At 34.7% G+C, this 27,968-nt stretch overlaps 2 protein-coding genes across 12 annotated transcripts; both read left to right on the top strand.

Moving 5' to 3' along the window:
* Nucleotides 1-105: 105 nt before the first annotated feature.
* LOC115705933 (CO(2)-response secreted protease) lies at nucleotides 106-11,138 on the top strand. Of its 2 annotated transcripts, XM_030633418.2 has the most exons (11): nucleotides 106-399; nucleotides 621-733; nucleotides 820-929; nucleotides 7,350-7,505; nucleotides 8,376-8,487; nucleotides 8,610-9,156; nucleotides 9,271-9,371; nucleotides 9,469-9,711; nucleotides 9,857-9,971; nucleotides 10,078-10,294; nucleotides 10,385-11,138. In XM_030633418.2, the coding sequence occupies exons 1-11, from the start codon at nucleotides 304-306 to the stop codon at nucleotides 10,933-10,935; spliced, it is 2,361 nt and encodes a 786-aa protein (XP_030489278.2). In that variant the 5' UTR covers nucleotides 106-303; the 3' UTR covers nucleotides 10,936-11,138. The 2 variants fall into 2 exon arrangements, with proteins under 2 accessions (XP_030489278.2, XP_060964199.1); XM_061108216.1 differs by lacking the exon at nucleotides 106-399 and having other exon boundaries at nucleotides 825-929.
* Nucleotides 11,139-19,127: 7,989 nt separating this feature from the next.
* LOC115705951 (L10-interacting MYB domain-containing protein) lies at nucleotides 19,128-27,667 on the top strand. 10 transcript variants are annotated; one of them, XM_061108210.1, is made up of 4 exons: nucleotides 19,128-19,973; nucleotides 20,298-23,512; nucleotides 23,728-23,776; nucleotides 26,292-27,667. In XM_061108210.1, the coding sequence occupies exons 1-2, from the start codon at nucleotides 19,406-19,408 to the stop codon at nucleotides 22,109-22,111; spliced, it is 2,382 nt and encodes a 793-aa protein (XP_060964193.1). In that variant the 5' UTR covers nucleotides 19,128-19,405; the 3' UTR covers nucleotides 22,112-23,512; nucleotides 23,728-23,776; nucleotides 26,292-27,667. The 10 variants fall into 10 exon arrangements, with proteins under 10 accessions (XP_060964193.1, XP_060964192.1, XP_060964194.1 ...); XM_061108213.1 differs by lacking the exon at nucleotides 23,728-23,776 and having other exon boundaries at nucleotides 19,182-19,973; nucleotides 20,298-20,533; nucleotides 20,636-23,512; XM_030633445.2 differs by lacking the exons at nucleotides 19,128-19,973; nucleotides 23,728-23,776 and adding an exon at nucleotides 24,169-24,262 and having other exon boundaries at nucleotides 23,323-23,512; nucleotides 26,292-26,778; nucleotides 26,861-27,667.
* The last annotated feature ends 301 nt before the right edge of the window (nucleotides 27,668-27,968 follow it).

Raw genomic sequence — 27,968 nt, 5'->3', positions numbered from 1 at the left:
CAATTATAGCCATTTGTACAATAATAAGTGATAATTAGTCATAGAGATGAGAGATCATAAAGTATTTACAACAAATATATATAAATATTTATAAAGAAGCGAAGAATAATTAAGTGTCATTCTCTAGCTAGTTATCGCGTGGTTCATGTTCGTTAAAGTCAATTTATAACTTTCACTTGCCAAAACAGAGCAATCTATAAATTCTATATCTTCTTCCTCTTTACTTACATATTAATTATTATATTATTACCTCAAATTAAAATCCCTTGGACCCTTGCCCATCTCTCTCTCTCTCTTCCATAGATGACTAAACTTATTCTACTACTCACTTGTCTCTCACTCCCATGGCTTCTCATCAACATTTCTAGAGCCTCTGCTTCAATTTCAGAGACTCCTAAGGTAAATTCTCTAAAGGGTATTCTTCAAATTCCGCTGATTCAACCTCATTTTCTTGTTTGGTTGCCTAGAAAATCAGTTAAAAGATTCATACTCATGGAAAGTGAGAGCTATATCCAGAACAATTACAAGATTGGAATCATTGAATTGAATAGAAAATTGTTATACGCCTCATTACATTATGCTCTGATTAAACTGATAAATAATTTTGATTTGATCATCAGCATTATGTTGTTTATATGGGAGCTTCAGATCCAAAATTGAATGAAAATGAAGGAAATGATCAAGTTTCTGAATCTGCTTATCTACAATTATTGTCCTCCATTATTAATCCAAGGTCCATATTAAATTATTACCAATTAAATTAGTTATCTTTCTCTGTCTTCACTGCTATATAACTAAATATTTATATAATTTTGGTAGCCAAGAAAGTGAAAGTGAAAGAGAGAGAATATCAATTGTCCACAATTACAATCATGCTATCAGAGGATTCTCTGCCATGCTTACAGAGAGTGAAGCTTCTGTTTTATCTGGTACTTTTTCTGGTCTCTCTATTTTACTTTTAATTATTATTATCACAAAAACATGTACAATATTTATAATAATATCAGTAGTTTTAATTTATTTCATGTCAACTGCTTATCCTCTAATTTTTTTTCCCCAAGGGGTATTAATGATAATATGCTAGAAATAATGAAGATACTAGCGGACTGTCAAGGCATTATAGTAATTTTAGTGATGTTATTTTTTTTTTTATATGATTCGTGTCATTATGTTAACTGAGGAATTTGCTTTGCTGTCAAAAACATAAGGGCACTTGTATTTTTATTAAAAAAAAAATTAAAGATACACTCTTAATTTATACATTCAAAATCCATATGTTGATTATTTATTATGTATGATTTGAAATACAATGGCACATTAAAATGTATATTTTAAATGTGCAAACGAGTAAACGACCATCTTTGTATTACACCTTTTAAAAAAGCTATCTTTGATATATTTCTTATGTGTTTTGATTTTTAGAGTATTTTTTTTAATGTGTTTTTAAAATTATTTGTAGATTTTCAAACAATTTTAAATAATTTACAGTATTAAAAATAAAACTTAAACAATAAATGGCCACATGTATAGGAAAATTATTTTTACTACTATAAACTATTTAAATTTTTTTAAAATTTTATAAGTGGTTTTAAATAACTATAGTATAATATATACCATTATGAAAAGAAAATTAGATTGAAAAGCTTTTTCTTAATGTCCATATAAATATACCGAAATAATAATTTTTTTTTTTTGAAATCGAAACAGCAATTTTTTTTTTAAAAAAATGTACTATAGAATTATTCCATTTTTAATATTACTCTTTTTTTTTTGGTGGAAAAAAAAATAAAAAAAAATTGATTATAACGAGTAGGCCAAAAAATAAGACAAAACTAAAAAGTGCAAAAGATTTTGACGGAGGGAATTGATTTTTTTTTTTTTTTATATTTAATTTGACATGCTTCAGTATTTGTAAGCCAGTAAATCTTCTTGTCACAATTGATAAAACATGGACAGCACATGGTACTTCGTTTTCGATTTCTTCTAAACTAAATCTCTAAATTCCTCTCAAATCCCGAAGTAATGATGTACCACTTTTTGTCGGTAAATTATAGAATTGAACAAACAAGTATGAAAAAAAAAAAATAGATTATTTCATGACAAAAATTTTATATTTGGTAGAATCTACTGTTTTTGTTTTTTTCTATGTTTTCACAATATATTTTTTTACAAAAATACAATTGTTTTTTTTTTTTTAATTTCTAAAATAACGTTATTTTGACATGTAGTTACGAGAAAGTAATGTGATTTTGTTTTACATTAATATAAAGTGATATTTTTCCTGTTATTTTAGAATAATTTTGTTTTTACGTTGATGCTACAGAAAAACAACGTGAAAATAATATATTTCTTTGAAAAAATCAGTAAAAACTTCTAAATAAACAATGTCTGTAAAAATGTAAATAAAAACAATTATAAAATGTAAAAAAAAAAAATCTATAAAATAAAAAAAAAAAAAAAACTCTTGATTTTAAGTATATTGTGTAAATTTCTCTTACTAATAGTAATGCAAACATAAAAACAAAAAGAACACCACTAAATTAAAGTACTTCACTTCTTGTGGCGCGATAGTAAAAGAGCTACGTCTACTTCGAACTTTTATTATCACAAAAGTAAATTGTCTTACAAGAGAACTAGAGAAAAAAAGAATCACTAAATCTAAAGAAACTCTCACCTTATACAGAGAATGGAAAGTGTGAAAAAAAAAAAAAAAAACTAAGGGAGCTCTCGTTCTATAAGAAATGATATCCAATTAAATTATAATAAAATAATGAAAAATTCGCATGAAACTTGCCGAAAAATTCCTTCAATTCGCACCCAAAAGGTCAAAATCGTGAGAAGAACTTTAGACAAGATTAGATTATTCTTAAAAAGAGATTTCCAATGCTACTTGAATTGCGTCATTTAGATAAAAATTGAGCGAGTATGGCCAAAATACTGAGCGGTGTGTAATGTTGAAAATTCGGCAAAACTAATTTGTCAGTCATCATGTTGTCGCAAATGTCCACATGAAGCCTAGAACTTGCGCTTTTTGAGTTTTTCGCATATTTTGAGATTCTAAATGATGTGAAAGCTTTTCTTAGTTCATTCTTTGACTCTGGCAAAGTTGTTCACTGTCTCTTGAAAATTTTACTCGATGCGCGCAAGAGATGTCTGAGTGATCATCGATTGAGACTAGAAGACGACCGGGTGATCACTAGTGCACGTAAGTGTCAGTGAACTTGCGTGTGACACATGTATATGAGATATTGATTTGCGGAAGCATCCAAATCTTATATTGGCGGTAAAATAAGATCGATGCCCGAAACACTGAGCTCCAAGTTAATGTTAACTTGGGCGCCCAGTGTGGTGTCTGGTGGTGCCTGGGCGTTGAACTACCACTTGGATGATATTTTCTTCTAATTTCAAGTCTTAAATCTCATTTTGGGAGCAAAACAAGAATAATGCCCAAGATAGAATCACAATCAAATCGCGTGGATATGTCAACTTGAGCACCCAAGGCACATTTTCCTAGTGTGTTGGGCGCCCATATTTTCATCCGAGCCTTAGATGGCTTCATTTTCTTCCTGAAAGCACTCATATCTTCATTGTTGACAAAAAAATAAGGGAAATGTCTAGGAGACTTCTCTAGATAAGTGTACCAGAGAGTCCTGGGTGCCCATAATAGCCTGGGGGCTGTCACTGGTTGACTAGGTGGGGGAAAAGTCTCTTGAATTTATCTAATTGATGTTCAATCTTTTTTTTTTTTTTTTGGTGAAAAGTGCTGACCAAATTTTAGTTTCGTCTAATTCGCATGGGCGTTACTCGGTGAAGTAGAATCAATGCTCAGGTTGCATTATTAACTTGGGCGCCCGTAGTTTGAGATGGGCTCCTTCGGGATGTCGTTGATGAAAACTCATGTCCTAGTGTAACGTCCCCGCTTCAAGCCTCCATTGGGCTCTTACACCCACAGAATGAATGACTCTTATACACGAGTACGTCACTCTGGCTGCTTCATGGATTGATGACTGACCATACAGACCAACACGAGTGTTTCTAGCGTGCTTTGTCCTCACTCGCACGCTTCTTGGGAAAACTTCCCAGGAGGTCACCCATCCTGAAATTGCCCCAGGTCAAGCACGCTTAACTGTGGAGTTCTTTCATGATGGGCTATCGAAAAACAAGATGCACCTTGTTGATATAGGTAGTACTAATCAATCCATTTAAGCCTTCTTCAACTATGTAGTCCCATACCTACACAGTCTCAAAATCATCACACTTGACCTTTCCCAGGCGATGTGGGATTGCACAGCTTACCCGGTATTTTCCCTTACGGATCACGGGACTACTGACTGTCACACCTAGCATTGTACCTTGTTGGGTTTGAGGAATTGGAGTTCAAAAAAGTTCCCAAAAATCTAAACCCTAGTCGTCATGCCGCCCAGGGTGACTAAATGTCGAACTGGGCGCTCTGTGTGCACCTAGTGTCTCTAGGTAGAGTTTTGTCCAGACTTATCTCTAAGGTTTGAAACTTGGTTGAGGTGTCTCTCATGTATTCTAGTGCAATGGCTAAGCAAAATTGCACATACGAAGTTGTTGGGAATTAAAACTGATGCAAGCCAGCATACGGGTTATCAACCTACGCACCTAGTACTTAACTTGGGCCCTGGTTGAGCTCTGGGATGTCTAGGTGGCATCCTCAGTTTCACAGTTAATCGTTTTGTGGTCATTGTGACCTATTTGTTGAATCATAGTACTCAGAAACGATTTTGTTGGATCTTGCTGCTTACCTAGTTGGCCTTAGTGTGCAAGTAATACTGCCATATCCTGGAATGTGGGGTCCCATAATTGTTTCTTCTGTGTGACGTATTAAAAACAGTATCCACGCCATCAAACTAATTTTTTTAGTAAACAATATATATTAATTAATTTAGTTAAGTTTCTTTCAAAGAAACGTACCTAAGACCCAAATTCAAAAAAATAAAAAAAAAAATTCCAACATCATAAGTATTAACACTATGTTTGGTAGGAAAGAGGAATGATTAAATGGAGAAAAATGAAGGGAGAGAGTTGAGAGGAGAGGTAAAATCCTTTATTTGGTAGGATGGTGAAAGGAAGGGAGAGGAAATGGGAGGGGGTGGGGGGAATTATAAAATTTCAATCATTTTAAATTTGAAAAAGATTTAGAGTAAATACAAAATAAATACACTAAATGCCAAAATTATTCTTTAAAAGTAACAAATTTTTATACTAATAAAAATACTCTGATAATTTTAATAACTAACTTCATCTTTATTCTTTCATCTATACTCCTAATTATCAAACAAGACAAAGGAGAGATACTATCCTCTGCTTCATTATTCATCCTTTTATACTCTCTGTCCATCCTACACTTCATCTTTGGAAATTTTAGTGCAATATCAATTACCATGTGCAATAATGTATCCAAATCATGGGAATTGTGTCAGTCGTAGTTCCACGTGGATGTTATCGAGGTTGTGGGGTCCATTATTATAAATAGACTACTTGAATCGGATGACATTGAGGTGTCAATACTCAATAGTCATCTTCTATTTGAAAAATGCGAAAACAAACTATAATATTTGTAAGGCTAATTAATATTTGTATTTTTAAGGTTCTTAAAAATATTTCATCAATCAACTGTTGTGATTGTTGGATTTAAGAATTTTTTTTTTTAATTTTAGTAAAAAAGTCTAACATAAATGAAAGTTCAAGGGCTATAATTTAGTACATGTCAAAGTTCGAGTGGATGATTTGGTAGATATCAAAATCTGGGAAACATAATTTAGTACATGAAATAGTAATTTGAATGATATTAAACAAAAGTCCTTAAATCCAACAATCTCAATAATTCAGAGGGTATTTTTAACAACTTTAAAAGTTCAAGAGACATAATTTAATACATGTCTAAATTCAAGAAAAAAATTTTAATTAACTTATTTTTAAAAAGCATTAATATGTGAATATGCACTCAAAATATTATTATACCTACTCACAGTGATATTTTCAACTAATTATATTTATTTAAAATCATTCTATTTTTTTCTTAAAAAAATGTAGTACATATTACTGTACCTAATATTTAAGTACTTATTTGCATAGAAATATTCTAAATAGCAGCCAGTAAGATTGGGTGTCATAAACCATTTTCTTATTTATTGTACTGAGATCATTTTTAATGGAGAAACTTAAATTTAGGGTTAAATCAACATTAAAAAATTATTATTTTAACACTAATTTTTTTTTTTCAATTCTAACCACAATACTAAAAATTAAGGTAAATTGAGACATAAATACTTAATGTTTCTGATTTTATACACTTAAATATATAATGTTAATTTTTGGTGGCAAAAATACCTAATGTTACAATTCTTTTACACCGTTACTACCACTTCCGTTATAAATTCATAAATATAGACACGTGGAGGGCCCAAATGCATTACATTTATTTATTTTATTTTAAAATTTAATATTCTTAATATAAAAAACTAAATATTACTTGTTTTTTTTTTAAAAAAAAATAAGAGAGATGTAATATTAAATTACCATAGCTGAGTGAACCAGTGTAGTATATGGAACATGATTATCGAATTGAAGTGCCAATATCATGTGAAAATTGTTAATGAGAACACATTTTTTTTTAAACAAGTAGCATTTAGTTTTTGATATTAAGAATATTAAGTTTTAAAATAAAATAAAAATAAATGTCATGTATCTGAACCCTTCACGTGCCCATATTTATGAGTTAATGAAAGTGATAGTAACGGTGTAAGAGAATTGTAACATTAGGTACTTTTGCCTCCAAAAATAAACATTAGGTATTTAAGTGTATAAAATCTGAAATATTAAGCATTTATGCCGCAATTTACTCCTAAAAATTACACTAAATTTAATTTATATTCTTTATTATTTTATTATTTTATTAATATAATAAGAATATTTTAATACTAAATATATATAATCATTTAGTTTTTTTTTTTTCTTAAAAGTATTATTTAATTATTAATTTTTTTTTTTTTAAAAAAATAGTGTGGTTTACAGTGCCTCACTAAATTTGGTGGGACATTGTAGGCGACAAGCCATTTATGAATATAATTTTAGTGTTTTATTGGAGTAAATATAATATGAAACTACACTATATTTAATGTTTTAGAATTGGATTGGATTCAATATTTTTCGAGGTGTGAATTGTGTGTATCATAGAATTATCTTCCATTACATAATGCATATTCATATATGTATATATACAATCATACTTATTTTATTAATTTGAGTTTTGGTTATCATTATTATTATTATTGTTATTATTTAAAATTAAAATAGATTGGATATTTGGATTGGTAAAACAGGTGATAGTGAAGTTGTATCGGTATTCCCTGACACAATGCTTCAACTCCACACAACACGATCGTGGGATTTCTTGGAAGGCAAAGCCGCTAGGCAATCAACATGGGCTTCACATAAACATTTGTCCGATGACGTCATCGTTGGACTTATTGACACAGGTAATAATATTAAATTCAGTTTTTTTTTTGGGTCAGATAAATTCAGTTGAAATTGATCCAAGTATAATAAGTGAATATTACATACAAAAACATGTACGTATATCATCATATAGAGTAAGTAAACAAGTTATTTATGTACAATAAACAATGTTGGCCAAGTAGTAGTTGACGATATTAGTCAACTCACGTACGTCAATATATGGGGCTTCTATGGCTTAAAAGTTTAACTGTTTAAATCTATGAAATGTGTCGGTAACACTGCTTGGTTTGGACATTATTTTACACTTTTTTTTTTTTTTTTAAAAAAAATGCCATTTTTATGTGTCTTTTCTTGTCATTTAGATATTACTCAAATATTTTATAGCTCAAAAGTAGTATATATGTGTCAAACAATAGGGAGAGTGAAGAAGACTGGTGTAAAAATACTCCGTGAGCAATACGTGAAGCAAGCTAACTTCCACATAGGCCTGTTTAGGCTAAGGCCTAAAATTAATACTATTTTCAAGTACCCACATTTAGAAATCCACTTCCATTTTTACCCCATTCTAAAACTTGTAACTTTATACCCCTTTAACCCTTTTCCTATTATTCAAATTCCCCATTATACATTTTATTCCTTTGATGTAGCTATTTTTGCCTAATGAATGATAAAACTATATTTTACATATCATAGAAGTTCAAACTAAATTTGTTTCCAAAAAAGAAGTTCAAATTAAAAACAAAATATATGTTGATCAATGGCTTTATAGCTACTAGGTATAATATAAATGCTATAAATTACTCACACACGAAGAATATGAGACAAACACACACAAGTTTTTTTTTATTATTATTTTAATCATATCATGATAATCAATTGTTATTGTGTAGGAATATGGCCGGAGTCTCCAAGTTTCAAGGATGAAGGAGTTGGACCAGTTCCTTCAAGATGGAAAGGAATTTGTATGGAGGGATTTGACTTCAAGAAATCCCATTGTAATAGGTGACATTATTTTTCACTTGTTCGTATTCAAAAAGTAGGGAAGACAAAAAAAAGAAATTAAAATCAGCGTAGTATTTTCCAATAAAAAAACATAACAAGTTTTAACAGTCTTATTCTTGTAGGAAATTGATAGGTGCAAGATACTACAACACAACACTACTATCAAAATCATACCTAATTAACAAGAGCCATTATGGTAAAGCCAAAAACTCTCCAAGGGATACTATTGGACATGGGACACACACAACATCCATTGCAGCAGGAGCAAGAGTTGCCAATGCCAGTTACTACGGTTTAGCCAAAGGCGTGGCGAGAGGCGGCTCTCCTTCCACTAGGATAGCAAGCTACAAGACATGCTCGGCCGAGGGATGCTCTGGTGCCACCATCTTAAAGGCCATAGATGATGCCATTAAGGATGGAGTTGATATGATCTCAATCTCCATTGGGATGGGTTCACTCTTTCAATCTGATTACCTTAATGACCCAATAGCCATTGGTGCTTTTCATGCTGAACAGATGGGAGTCATGGTCATTTGCTCTGCTGGGAATGATGGGCCTGATCCTTATACTGCTGTTAATACTGCCCCATGGATCTTTACTGTTGCAGCTTCTAGTATTGATAGAGATTTCCAGTCCACAGTCATTCTGGGAAATGGACAATCTTTTAAAGTAAGCCTTCTAAATTAAACTTCTCACAAGTTCACAACATAGTGTGCATGTTTTTTTCAGTCTAAGCCACCAAAATTGAGCGTACAATGTGCTCATATCTTAATGTTTGAGCAGGGATCTAGCATAAATTTATCAAACCACTCGCGCTCGAATGTGTATCCAGTTGTGTTTGGGAAGGATGTGGCTGCAAAATTTACCCCTGCATCTGAAGCAAGGTGGTTAAAATTCATGATTCTTTTTTTCTTGAATAGATGTATTATTATATGAATGTGTGTGGTTTATACTTGTATCACATGAATAATCTTCTTGTAGTAACTGCTACCCGGGATCATTGGATGCTAAAAAGGTTGTAGGCAAGATTGTTGTTTGTGTAAATGATGATCCTACAGTTTCAAGGAAAATCAGGAAACTAGTTGTAGAAGATGCCAAAGCAGAAGGAATGATTTTAATCGATGATGGTGAGAAAGGAGTACCTTTTGACTCTGGCATTTTCTCCTTCCTACAAGTTGACAATGATGTTGGCTCACATATCCTAAAATATATCAATTCTACCAAGTAAGCTTTATGTTTACATTTACTAACAAATCATACTCTTTAAAAAGCTCAATCACTATAAATACTACTCAAACTAGTTTACATTCAACTTTGCATTAATTGGAAGTATGTTTTTTTGGCTTACTTTTCTAATTCATGAAAAAAGGAAACCAACAGGAGCAATTATTCCTACTGTTGAAGTTCTAAGACAAAGGCCAGCACCAATTGTTGCATTTTTTTCATCAAGGGGTCCTGGACAGATCACAGAAAACATTCTCAAGGTCATTATAACTACTTTCACTTCCATCTTATTATTTGTGTAGATGCCAATTTCTTAAAGCTTTTGTAATGTGCATTAAAAAAGTGAAACAATTTTCCAAATTTCAGCCAGATATAATGGCTCCAGGAGTGGCCATTTTAGCTGCTATGATACCCCAAAGTGATGAACCAGGGGCAGTCCCAACAGGCTTAAAACCTTCCGATTTTGCTTTGAAATCTGGAACATCAATGGCTTGCCCACATGTTACAGGAGCAGCTGCTTTCATCAAATCAGTTCGACCGAAATGGACGTCTTCCATGATCAGATCAGCACTCATGACAACAGGTGAAAAAAATTACACAAAATCTTCACTTAGAACTGGAATTATCCCTTTCAAGAACAAAATTTAATCTATTTTTCTATGTTTTGATGCAGCAAGTGAATACAACAACATGGGAAAACCATTGACAAACAACTCAAACTCCATAGCGAGTCCACACGAAACAGGTGTAGGAGAAATCAACCCAATGAAAGCTCTTAACCCAGGGCTAGTGTTTGAAACAACACTAGAAGACTATCTGCAATTCCTTTGCTATTATGGCTATACAGAGAAGAACATAAGATCCATGTCAAACACAAAGTTCACTTGTCCAAAACTCTCCATCGAAGAACTCATCTCCAACATCAACTATCCATCAATTTCTATCAGCCAACTCAATAGACACCATGGTGCTAAGGTCATCAAAAGAAGTGTAACCAATGTTGGACCCTTCAATTCTACCTACATTGCCAAGGTTCACTCTCCACAAGGCTTGGTGGTCAAAGTTAGTCCAGAGAAGTTATTTTTCTCTAAGGGTGTGAAAAGTGTTCCTTTTCGGGTTTCATTTTCTGGCAAAGATGCTCAGAGTGGCTACAATTTTGGATCGATTACTTGGTTTGATGGTCGTCGTTCAGTTCGTGTTGTATTTAGTGTGAATGTTGAGTGAGTGAATATTTCAAATTAGTGTTGTGTTTATTATATGCAAACACTTGAGTCCAACAAAAACCACAAATATATAGATATAAAGAAATCATTTATAGTATACCGTCCAATGATAGCTTTACATTATACTATGTATTGTTTTTGTAATCAAGTTGAGTTTCAAAGGCGTCCAAGGATTTCTTTTGCAGTGATTTATTAACCAACAAAGTGTTTGTAGTTTTGATTAGTTAAGAAATCAGCATTGCTATTAGCCAGTACGACCTCAAATGTTAAAAGGTATTAATAGTAGAGAGAATGCTAAAAGGTATTAAAGTAAATTAAATAGTAATTCTAAAAGGGTACCTATAATTAAGTATTAGTGTTCTTGCATAATTTAATTTAATAATTATTATAAAAATAAAATATTACTAATTATAATACCACAAGTAAATTATGTAAAACTTATTAGATAAATGCTATGTGATTGAAATTTATCTAAAAAATTATATAAAACTTTTAACTCATTGAATTGCACTTTTATCATTGAAAAAAAACTAAATAAATTGGTTAAATACGTGTAGTTTTAGAGATATTAGTTTAGAAAATCAGGTTAACTATTATAGTGAGCATACCACATATACAATGTGGTTCATTTTCAAAATAAATTTTGAGAATATAGATGCTTAGTGTTGCTAAAAAGGGACAATAGCCATGTCATTTTTTTTTTTTTAGAAAAAAAAATTATTTTTATCAAGAAACTACATTAATTTAATATTTTAAATTTAATATGTGGGACTATAAGTTGACAACTTTTAGAATTATTAACTATTAGTAACTTTTGTAAAAAATAAAAGTATCAAATATTATATGGATGATAGATAAAATAAAAAAATATATTTTAGGATGATGTGTTACTTTTTAACAACTAGATATTGTCTCTTATTAAAGATGCTCTTATAAAATATGTGTAAATTCATGAGAGTATTTCTTTCAATCCATTCAATTTGGCGCCAAACATAAATTATTTTTCTTGGAGACTTTTATTTATACCCTAGAAAATAATAATTAAACATTATTATTAAAAAAAATTTAAATAATTTTTAAAAATTACACTAAATATTTTTTTTTAAAAAAAATTCTTTTATATTATTTTATGTTAATTTTAATATTTATTTTAATTTTATTTTTATATATTTTTTTAAATTATGTTTTTTTCAAAGAAAATTTTACATAATTTTTTATTTTAATTTTTTATCATAATATTTATAATATTTGAAATATATTTTTTTTCTTGAGAAAAAGATTGTTATTATAAATTAAGAGCGTCATTTACAACAACAGAATAAATGATTGATGGAATTTTCTCAAACCACATACAATTATTATCCAGCACTAAAACTTGTTTAGTCAAGCTGTGAGCAGCTTGGTTAGCATCTCGTCGAACATGAGACATAAAAGCATTAAGGAGAGAGGACAAATTTCTTAATATCATGGATAATTAGTAATTTTTCCCCCGAACTTTGACATGTACTGAATCGTGCCCCTGAATTTTTTTGGTTGTTAAAAATTACCCCCGAACTATTGAAATTGTTAAATTTAAGGACTTTTGTTTAATTTTAGTAAAAAAATTCTAACATGGATAAAAGTTCAACAAGCATGATTTAGTACATATCAAAGTTTGAGGAGCATGATTTGGTAGATATTAAAGTTTGGGGAGCATGGTTTAGTACATAAACAATCACTGAAACAGTAAAATTGAATGAAATTAGACGAAAGTCCTAAAACTTAACAATCTCAATAGTTTAGGGGAATTTTTAACGGTCAAAAAAATTTAGGGGCACAATTTAGTACATGTCAAAATTCAGGGGAAAAATTACTAATTAGCCTAATATCATTCATCAAATCTTAAAAAGTGGAAAGAGTTGATGATTGACTATTAATAGAATTAGCTAAAAGTAAACTACTTGAGGCTAGTTCAAGTAGGCATAGGAGGGTGCGTGTGTTGGAGGTCTTGGGTTCGAGTCCTAAATTATGTATAATTGTAATATATAAACGCTTAAATAATAATAAAAAAAAAGAATTAGCTAAAAGTAGTGAGTCAGTTTCAATGTAATCCAAGGTTGTCGAGTAGCCACACCATTAGAAAGAGTAACCGAACTTAGTACACTATATCCATTTAATATGAAATAAAATTTATAAAAAATGAGATAATTCTCGTCCCATGAAAACATGCTCTCCGTACGAGTGGGAAAATGCTCTCCGTACGAGTGGGAATTTCAATTTTGATTTAAGAGGGAATTGGTATTTCCGTACAGGAATTTCAGTGTAACTTTTGTCGTTACATGCGAAATTCCTTCTGATCCATTGTGTGATCTAGGGTTTTTTCTTGACAACCTTTCAGTATCTCTGGGTAATCGCTCTGGGTTTTGCTGCAAAAAGGAAGATTTTTTCTCGAGTTTCCTTGCTCTCTTGCTGTTCTCTTTGCTGTGTAAGGAGTTTTTCTGTTTATCTCTGGTTATTTGTTTTCTGTCTGTGTTTTCTTTGTTTGTCTGGGGAGATCTTTCTAGTGATGGAGAACAACTCCGAGGAGACGCAGGTGGAACAAGTGGAGCTCTGTGGGTTGGAGGAATTCAAGATCTCTTTAGAAGCAGACCATGAGCTTGGGGTGGAGGCTATTGAGAAATCAGTTGTTGCTAAACTGTATACAAACAAGACTGTCTTTATGGGTCTACTACGCTCGATTCTGGGAAGGAAATGGAAACTGGCCAAGGGGTGGAAGCTTCAAGAAGTGGAGCCAAAAACCTTTATCTTAAGGTTAACAAAGAAACAGGAGGCGCTGCAAATCTCTAAAAATGGTCTGTGGCCTATGTGTGATGGTTTTCTGGTGGTTAAACCCATGCCCGATGATGGAATATGGTCATCTGCTGACTTAAATTCTTCCCCGGTCTGGGTGCGGGCGTATGAAATTCCTCCTAGATATTGGACGATTAAAAATGCAAATGCGCTCGCGCAGAAGATTGGGACGGTAAACTCTATAGACCGACTATGGAGGAACGGTTTTCCTACAAATGAATATATCAGATTCCAGGTGACTATACAACTGAATAAACCGATTATGGTAGGTGTTTTTCTCCCAATGGAAGAAGGGGTGTGCTTATGGAGTTATTTCAAGTATGAGAATTTGCCATGTGTTTGTTACAAATGTGGGGTTGTTGGTCATGAGGAATCTAGATGCAGACGTAACAGAAGAATGATTGCTGATGATTTTAATAGAACGGTCCCAATGTATGGTCCTTGGATTCGACTGGGTTCCCGGAAAAAAGATTGTTTCTCGGAATATGAATTGTATGAGCAGGAAAGGCTAGCACGGGAGTTGAGAGATGTTCGCCTTCAAGTCGAGGCTAGAGACAATCTTATTCCAGGGGAAGGAAACTTTGAGCCAGCGCTGATTGGCACTGATTTGCACATGGAAGCAGTGATAGAGGCGGCTAGAAGGCAAAAAGAGGCCGAACCGGAGACTGGAAATAGTTCAAAAGTTCCGGTGGAGGGGACTGTGGCGGAAGGTAGTCTGTCGTCTTTGGAAATTCAATCGTTGGAGGAAGGGCAAAAAGGTCCAGGGTTTGTTACTAACGTGCATGGGAAAGATTCCACTGCAGGAGGGGAGGTGGTGGTGCTTAATCATACGGATGGAATTAGTGGTCCCAGTACTACCCACACGTCAAATGGAAAAGGAAAAGAAATAGCTGAGGTGGAAAAGCATCACGTGGAACATCTAGCTATGGTTTTCAAAGCTTCTTTGGGCCCTAATTCAAAGCCGGCCCATAGACTCTCCAGACCACTAAGATCCAGGAAGGATTTGGGCTCAATTGCTAAGAGTGTTTCAAGGAAGGAAATAAGGCCTCTGCAAGTTGGAAAAAAAAGGAGATTTGATTCTTGTGAAGAAGATTTCTCTATTTTGGACTCCATTTTACCTGGGGAGGAATTATCTAATAAAAAAATTTGTCCAGAAGACAGCCTTAAGGTATTGAGGTCTCAAGAGTCTTATTCAGGGAGTCAAGGAATTTCAGAAGACGGAGAGGGTATTGGGACGGCAGCTATTTCTGCAGAAAATTGCAATGGGAGTGAGAAAAATCTGGGTGTGCCTATTTCTCAGCAGGCCATTACCCAAAACACAATGTCATCGACGGAAGGGAAGAAGAAGGAGGATTTTACCTTGGCCGAGGAGGCGGGCCTTTACATGCCCCCCAAATCCCCATGTTAGTTGTTGCTTGGAACTGCCGTGGGCTTGGCAAACCTGCGGCAGTAAACGCTCTCCGAAGTCTTATTCGGAGTGCCAACCCCGATGTTATTTTTCTCATGGAAACTAAGAAAAATGCATTGGAGATGGAGGGTATTTGGCAAAGTTTGGGATTTAATAATGGTGTGGCTGTGTCCTCTGTAGGGGCCTCTGGTGGGCTTGCTCTGTTTTGGAGACAAGGGTGGAATATTCAGATAATGACTATGAATACAAGTAAAATTGTTGCTAGATTCAGTGGAGACAGAGTCTCTTTGGACTGGATAGGTTGTTTCACGTATGCTCCCCCAAGACGAGATGATCGCGCTGAGTTCTGGAATGAATTGGGTAAATTTTTTGATGCTCAGGTGGATCCGTGGATAGTGATGGGGGATTTAAATTCGGTGCTTTCTTCTATCGAAAAAGTGGGGGGAAGACCGGTCACTCAGGCGGAAGGAGAGGGTCTAAGAAATTTCTTGTTTAACCATGGTGCAATTGACTTGGTGGGAGTGGGGGCTTTCTTTACGTGGACTAATGGACAGGATGAGGATCATATAATCAAGGAGAAGTTGGATCGAGTTATCGTCTCTCCGGAGTGGTTAACTCATTTCAAGAAAGCTGGGGTTCGAAATCTCTCTATTCGTCACTCTGATCACGCCCCGATTATTCTAGATACTCGTATGGAAAGAGAATTCTTCTCCACTCCGTTTCGTTACTTGGATGCTTGGAGTAGAGATAGCTCTTGCAGAAAAGTAATTGAGGATTCTTGGAAGCTTGGGGTGGAGGGATTTAAAAGCTTTATCCTTTGTCAGAAATTAAAGATCACTGCTAAAGCTCTTGGTGAGTGGAATCGGCTGGTTTTTGGCTTCTGTCAATCGAAGATTAAGGCGCTTGAAAAGCTTTTGATTGAGGTGCAAAATCGCCCTCCTTCAAAGGATAATTTAGAGCTGGAAGGGTCGATAATGCTTGAGCTTGATGAAGTGGAGGATCGTTTAGAGTCGATTTGGAGACAAAAATCGAGAGAAAATTGGCTTCATGAGGGGGATAAGAACTCTCGTTTTTTTCATGCTTCAATTGTGGTGAGACGTAAAAGAAATCATATCTGGGCGATCAGACAGGCGGATAGCTCTTTGATTGAGGATAGAGCTAGTATTGCTCACTATTTTCGGTCTAACTTCCAAGCTTTGTTCAGTTCTAGTGGGGATAACGTGGATAATGATCTCTCTGAATTAATCACGGCTTCTATCACTCGGGAGGAGAATTTTCGATTGTGTAGCTGTCCTTCGGAGGAGGAAATCAAAAAAATTGTGTGGGCTCTGCCTCCTCTGAAATCGCCTGGCCCTGACGGCTTTCCGGTAAAGTTCTTCAAGCAATATTGGGACGTCGTTGGGAATCAGGTGGTGGATTTTGTAAAAGAATTTTTCATCAATGGAAAATTCTGTTCTGAGGTTAATAAAACATTCATTGTGCTCATCCCCAAGAAGTCTCATGCGGAGAGTTTTGATGATTATAGACCAATCAGTCTATGCAACTCAATATATAAGATCGTATCCAAACTTCTAGCGAACCGACTGAGTGGGGTGTTGGATAAGTTGATCTCCCCAAATCAGGCTGCCTTTATTAAAGGAAGGAACATAGCTGAAAATTCTATTATTGCCAATGACATTGTTCATGATATGAAACGGAGAAGAGGAGGTAATGCTTTCGCTTGCATCAAATGTGATATGTCAAAGGCCTATGATAGGCTTGAATGGAATTTCCTCCTAAAGGTGTTAAAGGCTTTTGGATTCAGTAGTCATTTCTGCCAAATGATTATGCATTGTGTGACCTCAGTAAGTTTTCAGGTGCTTCTTAATGGGGGAATTACAAAGAAATTTTTCCCCAAGAGGTGGGTGAGACAAGGGGATCCTTTATCCCCACTTCTCTTTATTCTTTGTGGAGAGGTTCTTTCTAGAATTTTTCTGGCTAAGGAGGAGGAGGGGTGTCTCAAGGGTTTCCCAATTGGCCAATCGGGGCAGTCCATAACCCACTTAATGTTTGCTGATGATCTAGTGGTCTTTCTAAAGGCTGAGAATGATGTGCTCGACTCTTTTCTAGAGTCTATGGAGATGTATTGCAGATGGTCGGGGCAATTGATCAATGTTCAGAAGTCAAAAGTCTATTTCTCCAAGAATTGTTCGAATGTTTGCCGTGAAGATTTTCTTCACAAGCTGGGGTATGAAGAGATGAAACGGGGAGAAAAATTCTTGGGAAATCCTTTTCTTATCAAAGGTAGAGGTTCTGTGGATTTTGATTTCATTGCTGAAAAAATTAGTAAGAGGCTTGAAGGATGGAGGGCTAGGCTCCTTTCGCAGGCGGCGAGAACGATTCTAGTTAAAAATGTTTTGGCGTCAATACCACTTTACTCTATGTCGACTTTTCTTCTCCCGAGAAAGACGACTGATGCCATTGATGGCATTCTGAGAAAATTCTGGTGGAAAGGAAATGTTCAAGAGGGGAGATTTCTTGCATTAAAGGCCTGGGATTCGATTTGCAAGCCTAAAACCTGTGGAGGACTCGGGTTTAGAAGAAGTGCGGATATTAATTTCAGCTTAATTGCTAAACTGGGTTGGGTCATGGCTTCTAACAGTCAGTCCCTTTGGAAGTCGGTTCTTGTGGAAAAATACTGCCCTCACTCTGATTTAATGTCTTCGACGATCCCGGCTTCGGCTTCCTTAGTGGCGAGAGGCATCTGGGCAACCAGAGACTTCATTGCGGATAACTCTATCTGGGCAATTGGGAAAAATTCTCAGGTTAATCTCTGGAGTGGGTTATGGTCGTGCAAAGATGGAGTTGTTTGTGACAGTGGAGACTTGAATCCGATGTGCAAAGTGGATATTACTGCGGGGGATCTCATGCTGAACTCTGGGGAGGGATGGGATCTAAATCAGCTTGTTTTGTGGCTTAGACCTGAGGCGATTAATCGTTTGGAGGGGGTGGATTTTGACACTTTACTGAATGAGGACATTTTGTATTGGAAATCTTCTCCGGATGGTTCCTTTAGTATTAAGAGGGCTTATTGGGACCTCAATCGGTCGCGATTCTTTGAGAAAGATGCTATTGGTAGTCGTATTTAGAAGTTGAAGATGCATGAAAGAGTGAAACTTTTCCTTTGGAAGTTGTATCAGAATTCTCTCCCTTTTGGCTGCAAATTTAGAGAGATTTTTGGTGCTCAACCTGGCCTTTGTATGTTATGTGGGGAAAGTGAGGGTGACACAGTGAGCCATTTTGTTGCCAATTGTGCTATTTCTAGACAATTGTGGTTTTCCAGCTGCTGGAACATTCGGATCACTAACTTCTCTTTGGTTAGTGGAAAGGATATTGTATCATGGCTTATTGATCCTCCCTTTGCTCAGGTAATGTCGACTGAGGAGAAGGCTAAATTCTCTTTGTTTGGGGCAATTCTGTATTTCAAGCTGTGGAGGGTTAGGAATGAGAATTATCATAACAAGACCTCGATGCCATATGAAATGATCCAAAACATGGTGATGAGGAGCTACCGGGAGTACATAAATATCATGTCTCAGGATATTGTCCAGGAAGGGATTAACAGGGGTCCTGCTGCGATTCATTGGGGCCTTCCGAGACCAGGAAGAATGAAGTGTTTTGTTGACTATGCGTCTGATAAAAATGCAGGTGCAGTTGCTGGTGTCATATATAATTGGGAGGGCTCGGTCAAGAGATTTGGTGCTAAGAAGGTGACTGTTGCCTCTTCATTTCAAGGGGAGCTGGAGGCGCTTGCCCTTGGAGTGGATTTGGCCCGGGCATATGCAGCAGAGGGAGTGGATTTCCATTCCGATAATTGGCAACTGGTGAACTCTATGTGCACAGGTCGATGTCTTTGGTGGAATGCAAGCTTTTCTTTTAATAAAATCCTTAGGGAGCTAGATGGTTTTGACTGCTCTGTTTCTTGGATTTCTCGTAGTTTTAATGATTCTGCTCATTCTCTAGCTAGGTGGGGTTTGTCCCATAATTGTAATGGTACTCTTCGTTTCTGGGAGGTGAGTCCCCATGTGCTCACCAAACTGCTTTTTTCGGCTTAATGAAGTTGTTTTTCTCAGCAAAAAATTTATAAAAATTAAAAATAGTTAAGGGTGAAAGAATAACAAAAAAACAAAACAGATTTGAAAAGAGTGAGTTATGCCTGTAAGAGCTTCACAGCTTCGAAGAGAGGAAAAAAACCATGGAGATTGGTCAGATTGTATGGGTGAAGGTACAAGATGATGAATCTTCTGGAACGTGTTGGTGGCCTGGGCTTATTCAAACAAGGGAAGAACTTACCCATGGTTGCTTACTCTTCTTGGTCTCCTTCTTCGACCACCAACACCCTCGCCGTTTCCAACTCTCTCAAATCCGTTCTTTCAGTGAAAACTTCCTCCAACTGTACTCCACCGAGGATATCGACCGCTGCAGCGGCGCCAATGCCATGCTCGATTCCGCGTTGCGATTGCTCTGCCGGAGGATCGCTCTTAGCCTCAGATGTCGCTGCCGGTCGGAAATATCTGGTAGTTGGCTCGGAGACTCAGAAACAGTTGTTGGCACAGATGCCTTTGAGGCGAAGAGCTCGTTTCGGCCCAAGGTGCTGCTGGATTTCGTGCAGAACAAGGCTGTTTTGCCTTATGTTGAAGTTGAGGGTTTCATCGGCGCAGTTAGAGGAATTGCACAAATGCAGGTTCTTCGAGATTTCATTGCGATTCAACAGAGGGAGGCTTACCGGGAAGCAAGGCGGGGCAGCCGCTGCCTTGAGAGAGGTATAATTGTAGTCCCAATTGGTTTTCAAGATTTAGAATGTGACTTAAGAAAGCTATAGAGAACAAGTGAGGAAATTCACAGTGAATGGAATGTGATTAATTGGGTTTTGGAGTACATTTTTCAGTTTTCAATCTTTGTGTGATTTTCATTTATGGTTGAAAATGCTTTTGTAAAATTTTTAATTTAGTAATGATCTTATTTATTTGCAGTCTTGAGTACAACTTTATAGCATAAACTGTTATAAGCATTTAGCTTAGTTTTGTTTGGAGGCATTTCTAACATGAACAATTAGAGATGAACACAACTTTTTTGTATTTTCTCAGGTGCTCACTTAGACAAACAGTATTATGCATGTTCAGGTTTGGTTGCAGATGAAGTGTGTAATTTAGAACCGAATTTTGAAGGTCATTTGTCTCCTATTCCTGTGAACATGAACGTGGAATCCGATATGGAAAAAAGAATGAGCCCAACTCATAAACCCATTAATGGAGGTGTACTGGAGAATAATCTGACTCAATTTAAGCAAGGAGAGGATCAACAATCAGTTCCTGAGATGCTGGTAAATTTGCAATGTCTTGCGTTGGATTCATTTTGTTTAGAGGTAAATTGCTTCAATATCACCAAGCAAAATGTTTTGAGGTTTAGAAATTTTCTTTCGCAGAAACTTTCTGGTTTATATATGAAAGACAAAACGTGCCCTTTTATGAAAAACAGAGAAGCCTGCTTTTCACACCTTGGTTATTTTAAGACTCAGCAAAGTGTTGATGGTGGTGGAAATAAATGTGATACTACAGTCAGTTGCTCCATTGTGCCTTACATGGAAAGGCCCCGAACACAACTTGGCTGTAAGAGATCTCTTGACTTAAACTTTGTTTCCGATTCTCCTCTGCGCAAATTAAGGTTTAAAGGACAGCTTGACCAAAGTGTCGTATGTGATTCTTTCAAGTTTAGTGAGAGAATAAACAGAATTGATACTGAGGTAGCTTTATTTAATAGCTTTTTTAGAGGCCTTTCTTTCTTTGATCCTTCTTCTAAGTTGTGTCCTACTGTACCTTTCTTTTCATACAATCACATTGATCCTTATGCTGAAAGAAGTCATAATGGTTGGAAGGAAAATTCAAGTCATAATATCTTATCAGGTTCTCCAGATAAGTTAGAAATTCAAAGCTCAAGGACCCATATTGCAACCTATACATGTAATAGCAGTTTGTTGGAAAATTTCCACAACGTTTCTGATTTTTCTCTCTGCAAAGATTCAGCTTATCATGGTAGAAATATTGTTGATATTCTCAAGGATGAGGAACTTAAAGTGAAGGATACATACACGTCTTCTGTCAAGTTGGAAGAGCCTGATGTAAATGTTGGCGTTCTGAAAGAGCCTAATAGAACTCTCATCACTTGCCATGATAGTGCAAGGGGTAGGATTGGAACTGTATTTCAGAGTGAAGATATGAAGGTTGATACTGGCTTTACTACACTCTCATCTTCTGCTGCTGACTTAAATTTTAGCGAGATAGTTTCTACTCGTGCTACTGATGTTGAGAACGGTGAAAACGATTTAGGAACACAGTTAAAGCCATCAGAGCTCCACCTAAATCATGATAAAATTCAAATGAAACCTTGCGACAACAAGGGTGTTGTTACATATTATAAAAACACCAAAAATGTGAGCTCAACTGAAGCTTCAAAAGTTGGACTTCATGATTCTGAAATGCTTCACGAGCCTCTGCAGTCAAATGCACTCGCCAGATTCGCTAGCTCAAAATCTCTGTTCTTGAAGTTCTACGTAGATTCTAATCTGCCATCAAAGCAGGAACTGGTAAAGAAATATTCTCCGTTTGGCTCAGTTGATTATGTAAACACCAAAATCTTCTGTTCAGCAGGGTCTGCCAAAGTGGCTTTCCTTAACCAATCTGATGCTGTTGTGGCTTACCAACATTCTAAGATGAAGAAGCTTTTCCCTGGTCAACTATACGTTCGGTATTGGGTTGATTCATTTATAAACACAAGAGGAAAAACGAAATTGTTGACTAGGAAACAACTAGAACCTAAACTAAAATCATGTCTTCGAAACTCCAAATCTCATGGGAATGAAGACAAAAAACGTAGGAAGGTGAGGTTTCTAATGGAAACATAGGCCTTGGTAATCGAATTCTGCTGACATGAAATTGGCAAAACTTTTTCCTTTTTTGACCAGGATAGTGATGTTTAGAATGTGATTCTATATCTAGCTTTGGGTTAAGTTTAGATGTCTCTTGACCAAATTTGGCCAATTTTGTGGATATGACATGCATTAGGTATAGTTCAATTTATCTCAAAAAAACTATCTTCTGGTAATGTTTGTTACTGATCAAAAGTGCCAACTGGCTTGTTCATAGTTCATTAACTATAGTTGCACTTGTATGAGACAAGCAAGTGTTTATTGTACATATTCAACTAGTTCATGGTCACTCTTTGTAAATCATATTAGAATTGACACAACATTATTAGGCATGAGCAGAGGGCACTGACATAAAAATTAAATTTAGCAAACAAAGAGAATAGCAATATTTACATATTTTAATTTTTTATGCAAAGAATAAAGTTACAATATATTGTATTTTTTTCATCATTATTATTCATGAGTTAAAACAAGAACAGTAGAACACTGTCATTGTTACCTATACTTTTATACACATTTAATCCCTGTCTTAATTAGATTAAAATTCCAAAAATAACTTACAATAAAACCTCTAAAAAAAACTAATTAATAGTACCTTACCAAATTATATCCTAATTCTCACATTAAAATAAATAAATGATAATTCTATCACTACTTCTTGTTATTCGCCTTGCCAACTATTCTTGCAAGATTATGATGGTTGCACTTTATTACTTCCTTAAATCGTATTCATAATTCATTTTTGTAGGGGGAAACACCAAAAAAATATATATTTTGTAATAAATAAATTATTAAATATTAGGCAATATATAATGAACATAATTATATATTAGCGTTTTTGTTTTAATTTTTTTTATTTTTATACTTCAAAGCAATTTTCATTTTTATGAAAAATTTACATAACAACCAACAAAATAATTTAAATTGCAATTAAAATTTACATAGCAATCCACATTAAAACTATTAAAGCAACTCAGTAAATTTAAAAAAAAAAATTAAAAAATACTTATATATTTTGCAAAGGGATGTATAAGTTTCGATTTTAATGTTATTTTATAAATATAAAAAAGCATTAACTAAACGAAAGGGTCTAAATATAAAAATATTATCAAATAAGGTTGGAAAGTCAATTCAAAAGGTTGTGGTGGGCTTTTTAGAGAAGTTCCGAAATTGTATTATTTTCTAAAACTACCCAAAACCCAACTGACCAATTGGCAAGGAAGGGTACATTCTGTGACCTTTCCAACACTAACAATGGAGAAAACAGAATGCAAATAAGGGCAAAGAGGAAGAAGGTTGAAGACGCCTCAGTACTGTGGCTCAGAACCCCAATTTCTCATTTCTCAGCCGACCACCTAAACCAACTGGTTTCTCACGGTAACAAGTTTCTCCTTAAACCCTAATTTTATTTACAAGACTTTCATTTAGGGTTTGAGTTTCGTTTTTCTTTTTCTTTTCGGAATGGGAAACGAGTGAGGTTTGGGGTCACTGTGTTACTGATCTTAGTGTTTTGTTTCTCTGAATGTGGAATCTATAGCTTGAGATTTGGATTACAGTTGCTTTGACCTGAAATTTTTGGTTATTTTATACAGAACTAGAAGTAGTACTGATGATTGGGAAAAATTTAGCTGAAGCTTTGCTGTAAGTTGAAGTGATTCATAATTGAATTTAGAGTAGCTTATTATTAATCATAAGTTGGGCATTTTTTTTAAAATGTCATTTTTATTGACTCAGAATGCAATTGTAAATTCTTTAGGGTTATACATTAACTTTCAGATGAGTATGAATACTTTCCTCAATACCGGTAGAGCTTGAACTCCACTTAAAAATTAATTATGAGTATGACTTTTGGGATAGGAAAATGACATTTTATAGGATGATTTTCATCCTTTTCTTATATATAATCTTTTTTTATTTTCATTTGATAGTCACCAAATTTGGCTTGGTGATTTATTTGACTAGACACGTTGTGATAAGTGCCATTGTCACATGTTTTGCTCTATTAAAGTTGAAGTTAAACTGTTATACCACAGAAACTGTCTCGAGGCTGAAAGCCTTTTTGGGCTGTGTGTGAATGAAGTCTGTTAATGAGCAGTTATAAATTCGGATGCAATATGTACACATGAGGTATCTGACTTCACACTTGACTTGAAGTCTCTTTTATGTTATTTAAGAGATATTTCATTAAACTAAAAATCGGAGAAATCCTAGGCTTTTTACTTGTTTTTTCTAACATTATTACCGTGTAAAGTTCGCTATGAAAAGGAAAAGTCAAGAAATCAGCTGGTTGAACTCTTGGTATACTACTACTTTACATGCTGTTTTTGAGTTTTTATTCTTGAGATAGTACAGTTTACAATGTCATAAATTTGAGGCAAATTACTAAGGGTTGTTTGTAGATTTGTTGATAAAATCATGATAAGACCAGCCTTATAAGTTCCCATTCGCAATTTTTTTGAAAAGAGAGAAATAAAAATGAAACAGAGAGAGTGACAATGGACATGGGAAGAAACTTTTATTTCGATTTTTATAGTACTGGGTTGAATGGGCCACGCACAAAGGGAATAAAGCATCCCATCAGACAATGTCCATTAGATGTACAAATTTAATAAATTGGTATTGAGTGAGGAAGATAATCAGCCAGAATCGTAAGTTAGGTTTTCAAGAACTTTTTGTCTGTATGAATTAAGAACTCAATTTCTGGCTTTAATTTTTAAATCAACTAGTACATTCTCATCGAAAAATTACATGCTCTGGTCCTTTGGAATTTGGTGTCTGTTTGGAGGATCTCTGAATAGAGAATCCCAGGTTTTTATGGTAAAAAGTGATCAGTTGCTAGCTAATGATATTTGCACTTGGAGAAAAGAATGTAGATTATGCTTGATTTCACATATTATGTTTATCAATGACTGCTTACTTGAGTCTCCCATTCAAGATGCTTTATACTTGATCGGCTAGTCTTAAAAGTAAAACATTGGTTAAAGTTTTTTTTCCTTCTTCTTTGTTTAGTAAGTGTCTGTATTCAGGATGAATCTCAAACACTAATTTCTTTGTCAATCAGTAAGTTGAGTTGTTATGTATACATATTTAATGGAATTTCTTGGTTGTCACAAGAAGCATAGAAGTTATCTATTATGTTATATTAGCTGTAGTTATTTACACTTTAAAATTTAGACATGCTAATATATTGAAGCAATCCCTTAGAGACTGGTCTGATATTTACAATGTGGAATATTGTGGATGATACTTATTATTATTTGATGTTCTATAATATCTTCTACTGTAAACGACAAAAAAAAAAAAAAAAAAAAAAGAAATTGAAAATTTAGGAATTTGGCTAAAAGTATCAAATCTAAATTCTGTTAAATATGAGAATGATTGTGCGATCTTCAATTCTGTTAAGGAACATTGCTCATGGTGACTCGTCTCTGTGTAATAGGGTTGGTGAAGTAAGTTCAGTATGATCAATTACATTTAGTTAATAGTAGTTATTGTTTGCCACTTCATGTCATCCTTTAATGAACTATATTTGAATAAATATTTATCTGTTTTATCTTGTCCCTTGAACGCTGTGGTTCTTATAGCAGTGCATACTAGTGTTCACATCAACATGTTGTGCTTTCTTATTAAGTGTATATTTTTCTTTCCTGAATATGATTAAAATCATGATTTTGACCTTGGTAAGCTTTAATTTTTAAAATTGTATTTATTTATTTTTAATATAAACATTTCTGGTCGGTGATCAACTTGAAATTGGGAAGCAAAGTGATAAAAATGATATTGCTGTTACTACTAGAAAACATTGATGTGACAATGCATCATTTAGAGTTGTCACCATTTTGGCAAAAAATTACTTTTAATTAATTAACAAGGGTAAATGTTGTTTATTTCAAATGTTTTGCTCATCTTTAAAACAGTGCTAGGGATTGAGTAATGGAAAATCATCAAATTCCCATAATCATAATTTTGATTTTCTGTCTCAAAAAATTTAGAAACAAGGGTAAGATATCGTATTTCTTATTTGAATTAGTTCATTCTGTGGAGTTAATGAATTACTTTATGTTGCATGAAGTTCTATTTGGTGGGGTAACAGCAATTTGAGAAATCACTACATCTACAATTGCTGCTTGATAATTAATTTGTGGGTTATGTGCAGCCTTGGAGGGAGAAGAAATCTTGTGTTTGAAATTCCATGACACCTTAGATTGGGCGAGAGTTTTGTTTGCTGCCCAACTGGGACATATTCTTCTCATTGAATCTCTTGTATGGCTAAGCCGTTTCACGTAGGGACGGATCAGTATGATCTGCATGCACAGAGAAGGGATACGAAGCACAAAGGAAGGAATGTTGTGTGGTCAATTGCAATGGACAAGTGTCTAATTGAATCTCTTGCCGTTCAAGCAAAAAATGGAAACAAAATCGATAAATGCTTTAATGAAAATGCTTATACTGCTGCGTGTATTGCTGTGAATTCTCGTTTCAACTTAAACTTAAATAACCAAAAAGTTGTTAATCGTCTCAAGACAATAAAGAAGAGGTATAAGATTATGAAGGATATGCTAAGTCATGATGGGTTTAGGTGGAACCCAAATACAAAGATGATCGAGTGTGAGCATGAAGAGCTTTGGAAGAGATACATAGCTGTGAGTAAATATTTTTCTTCTTAGCTTTTGCTTTGACCTTTGGTGCATTTATTTTGTTTATTCTAAATTATTTGTTCATTAGGCACATCCTGATGCCAGACAATTTCGAGGAAAGCAGATAGAGATGTATGATGAACTAAAAATTGTCTGTGGAAATTATCAAGCTCCTAGTCGCTGGGCTAAGTTAAAAGATGGGAGCTTTCAGCCCGAGATAAAGAATTTCGAGGATGACTCTGCTTCGTTTGTTTCTGCAAGTTCTGAAGATGTAAGCGAGACAGATGGAACAGAGTCACATACTGGACCACCTGAGTATGCCCAGATGCCAGATGGTAGTCAAGAACCTCCTTTGATCCACCCTCTAAGGCAGCTTCCAAAACGGCCTCGAAGTTCGGAGGCCCTTCAAGACGCAATGTTGGCAGTGGCATCAAGCATTCGACGCTTGGCTGATGCAATGGAACGAAGCAATTATTCTATTGACTCATCTGAGTTATTGCAGGCTGTGATGGAGATCGATGGCTTGGAAGAGGCCAAACAGATGTATGCATTCGAGTATTTGAATGCCGATCCTATTAAAGCGAGAGCTTTCTTGACTTACAACAATGTCCGAATGAGGAAGATATATTTGTTTCGACAGTTCTGGTGGTGGAAGTGAAGTGAAGTGAACTGTCTCAGACCCAATTTTGGGATTCTTTTGGTATATAGATTTTGATGTTATAGAACACGTAATTTTGTGGGGGTGTTCTTTCTTACGCATTATTCAAATCATCTTTGGTATCATATTCTAGAGGTGTATGTACAGGTATCATGGTGGATGAATATAAATGCTGTCATCAACAACTGTAGACACATTATTTACCAACTCAATAGCAGCATCATCTTCTGAGTTTAACTTGTATTATGTGCTTGATAAGCTTTACCATTAATATGACTTTTTGTCCTATTATTTTTTTGGCTGAACTTGGTAGTTACCTAGTGCGATTTTCTCCTTTCACCCCTGCCGTAAATTGTAAAGTTTAATTTGTTTTCTTGCCCTTCTCTTTTCTCTATCTCTAGATCATTTTCTCATTCGTATATTCACAATTACTAAGCCTATTAATTATAATATCAATTATATATCTTACACTATCAATATCACTTAATCCAAAGTCCTGATCCTCGTTGACCGTTGAAAAATTGTGCTTAATGTATTA

The sequence above is a fragment of the Cannabis sativa genome, chromosome 1, assembly GCF_029168945.1.
Source record: "Cannabis sativa cultivar Pink pepper isolate KNU-18-1 chromosome 1, ASM2916894v1, whole genome shotgun sequence".
Taxonomy (NCBI): domain Eukaryota; kingdom Viridiplantae; phylum Streptophyta; class Magnoliopsida; order Rosales; family Cannabaceae; genus Cannabis; species Cannabis sativa.
The sequence above is the reverse complement of the archived record's forward strand: the minus strand, read 5'-3'. Positions and strand labels throughout refer to the sequence as shown.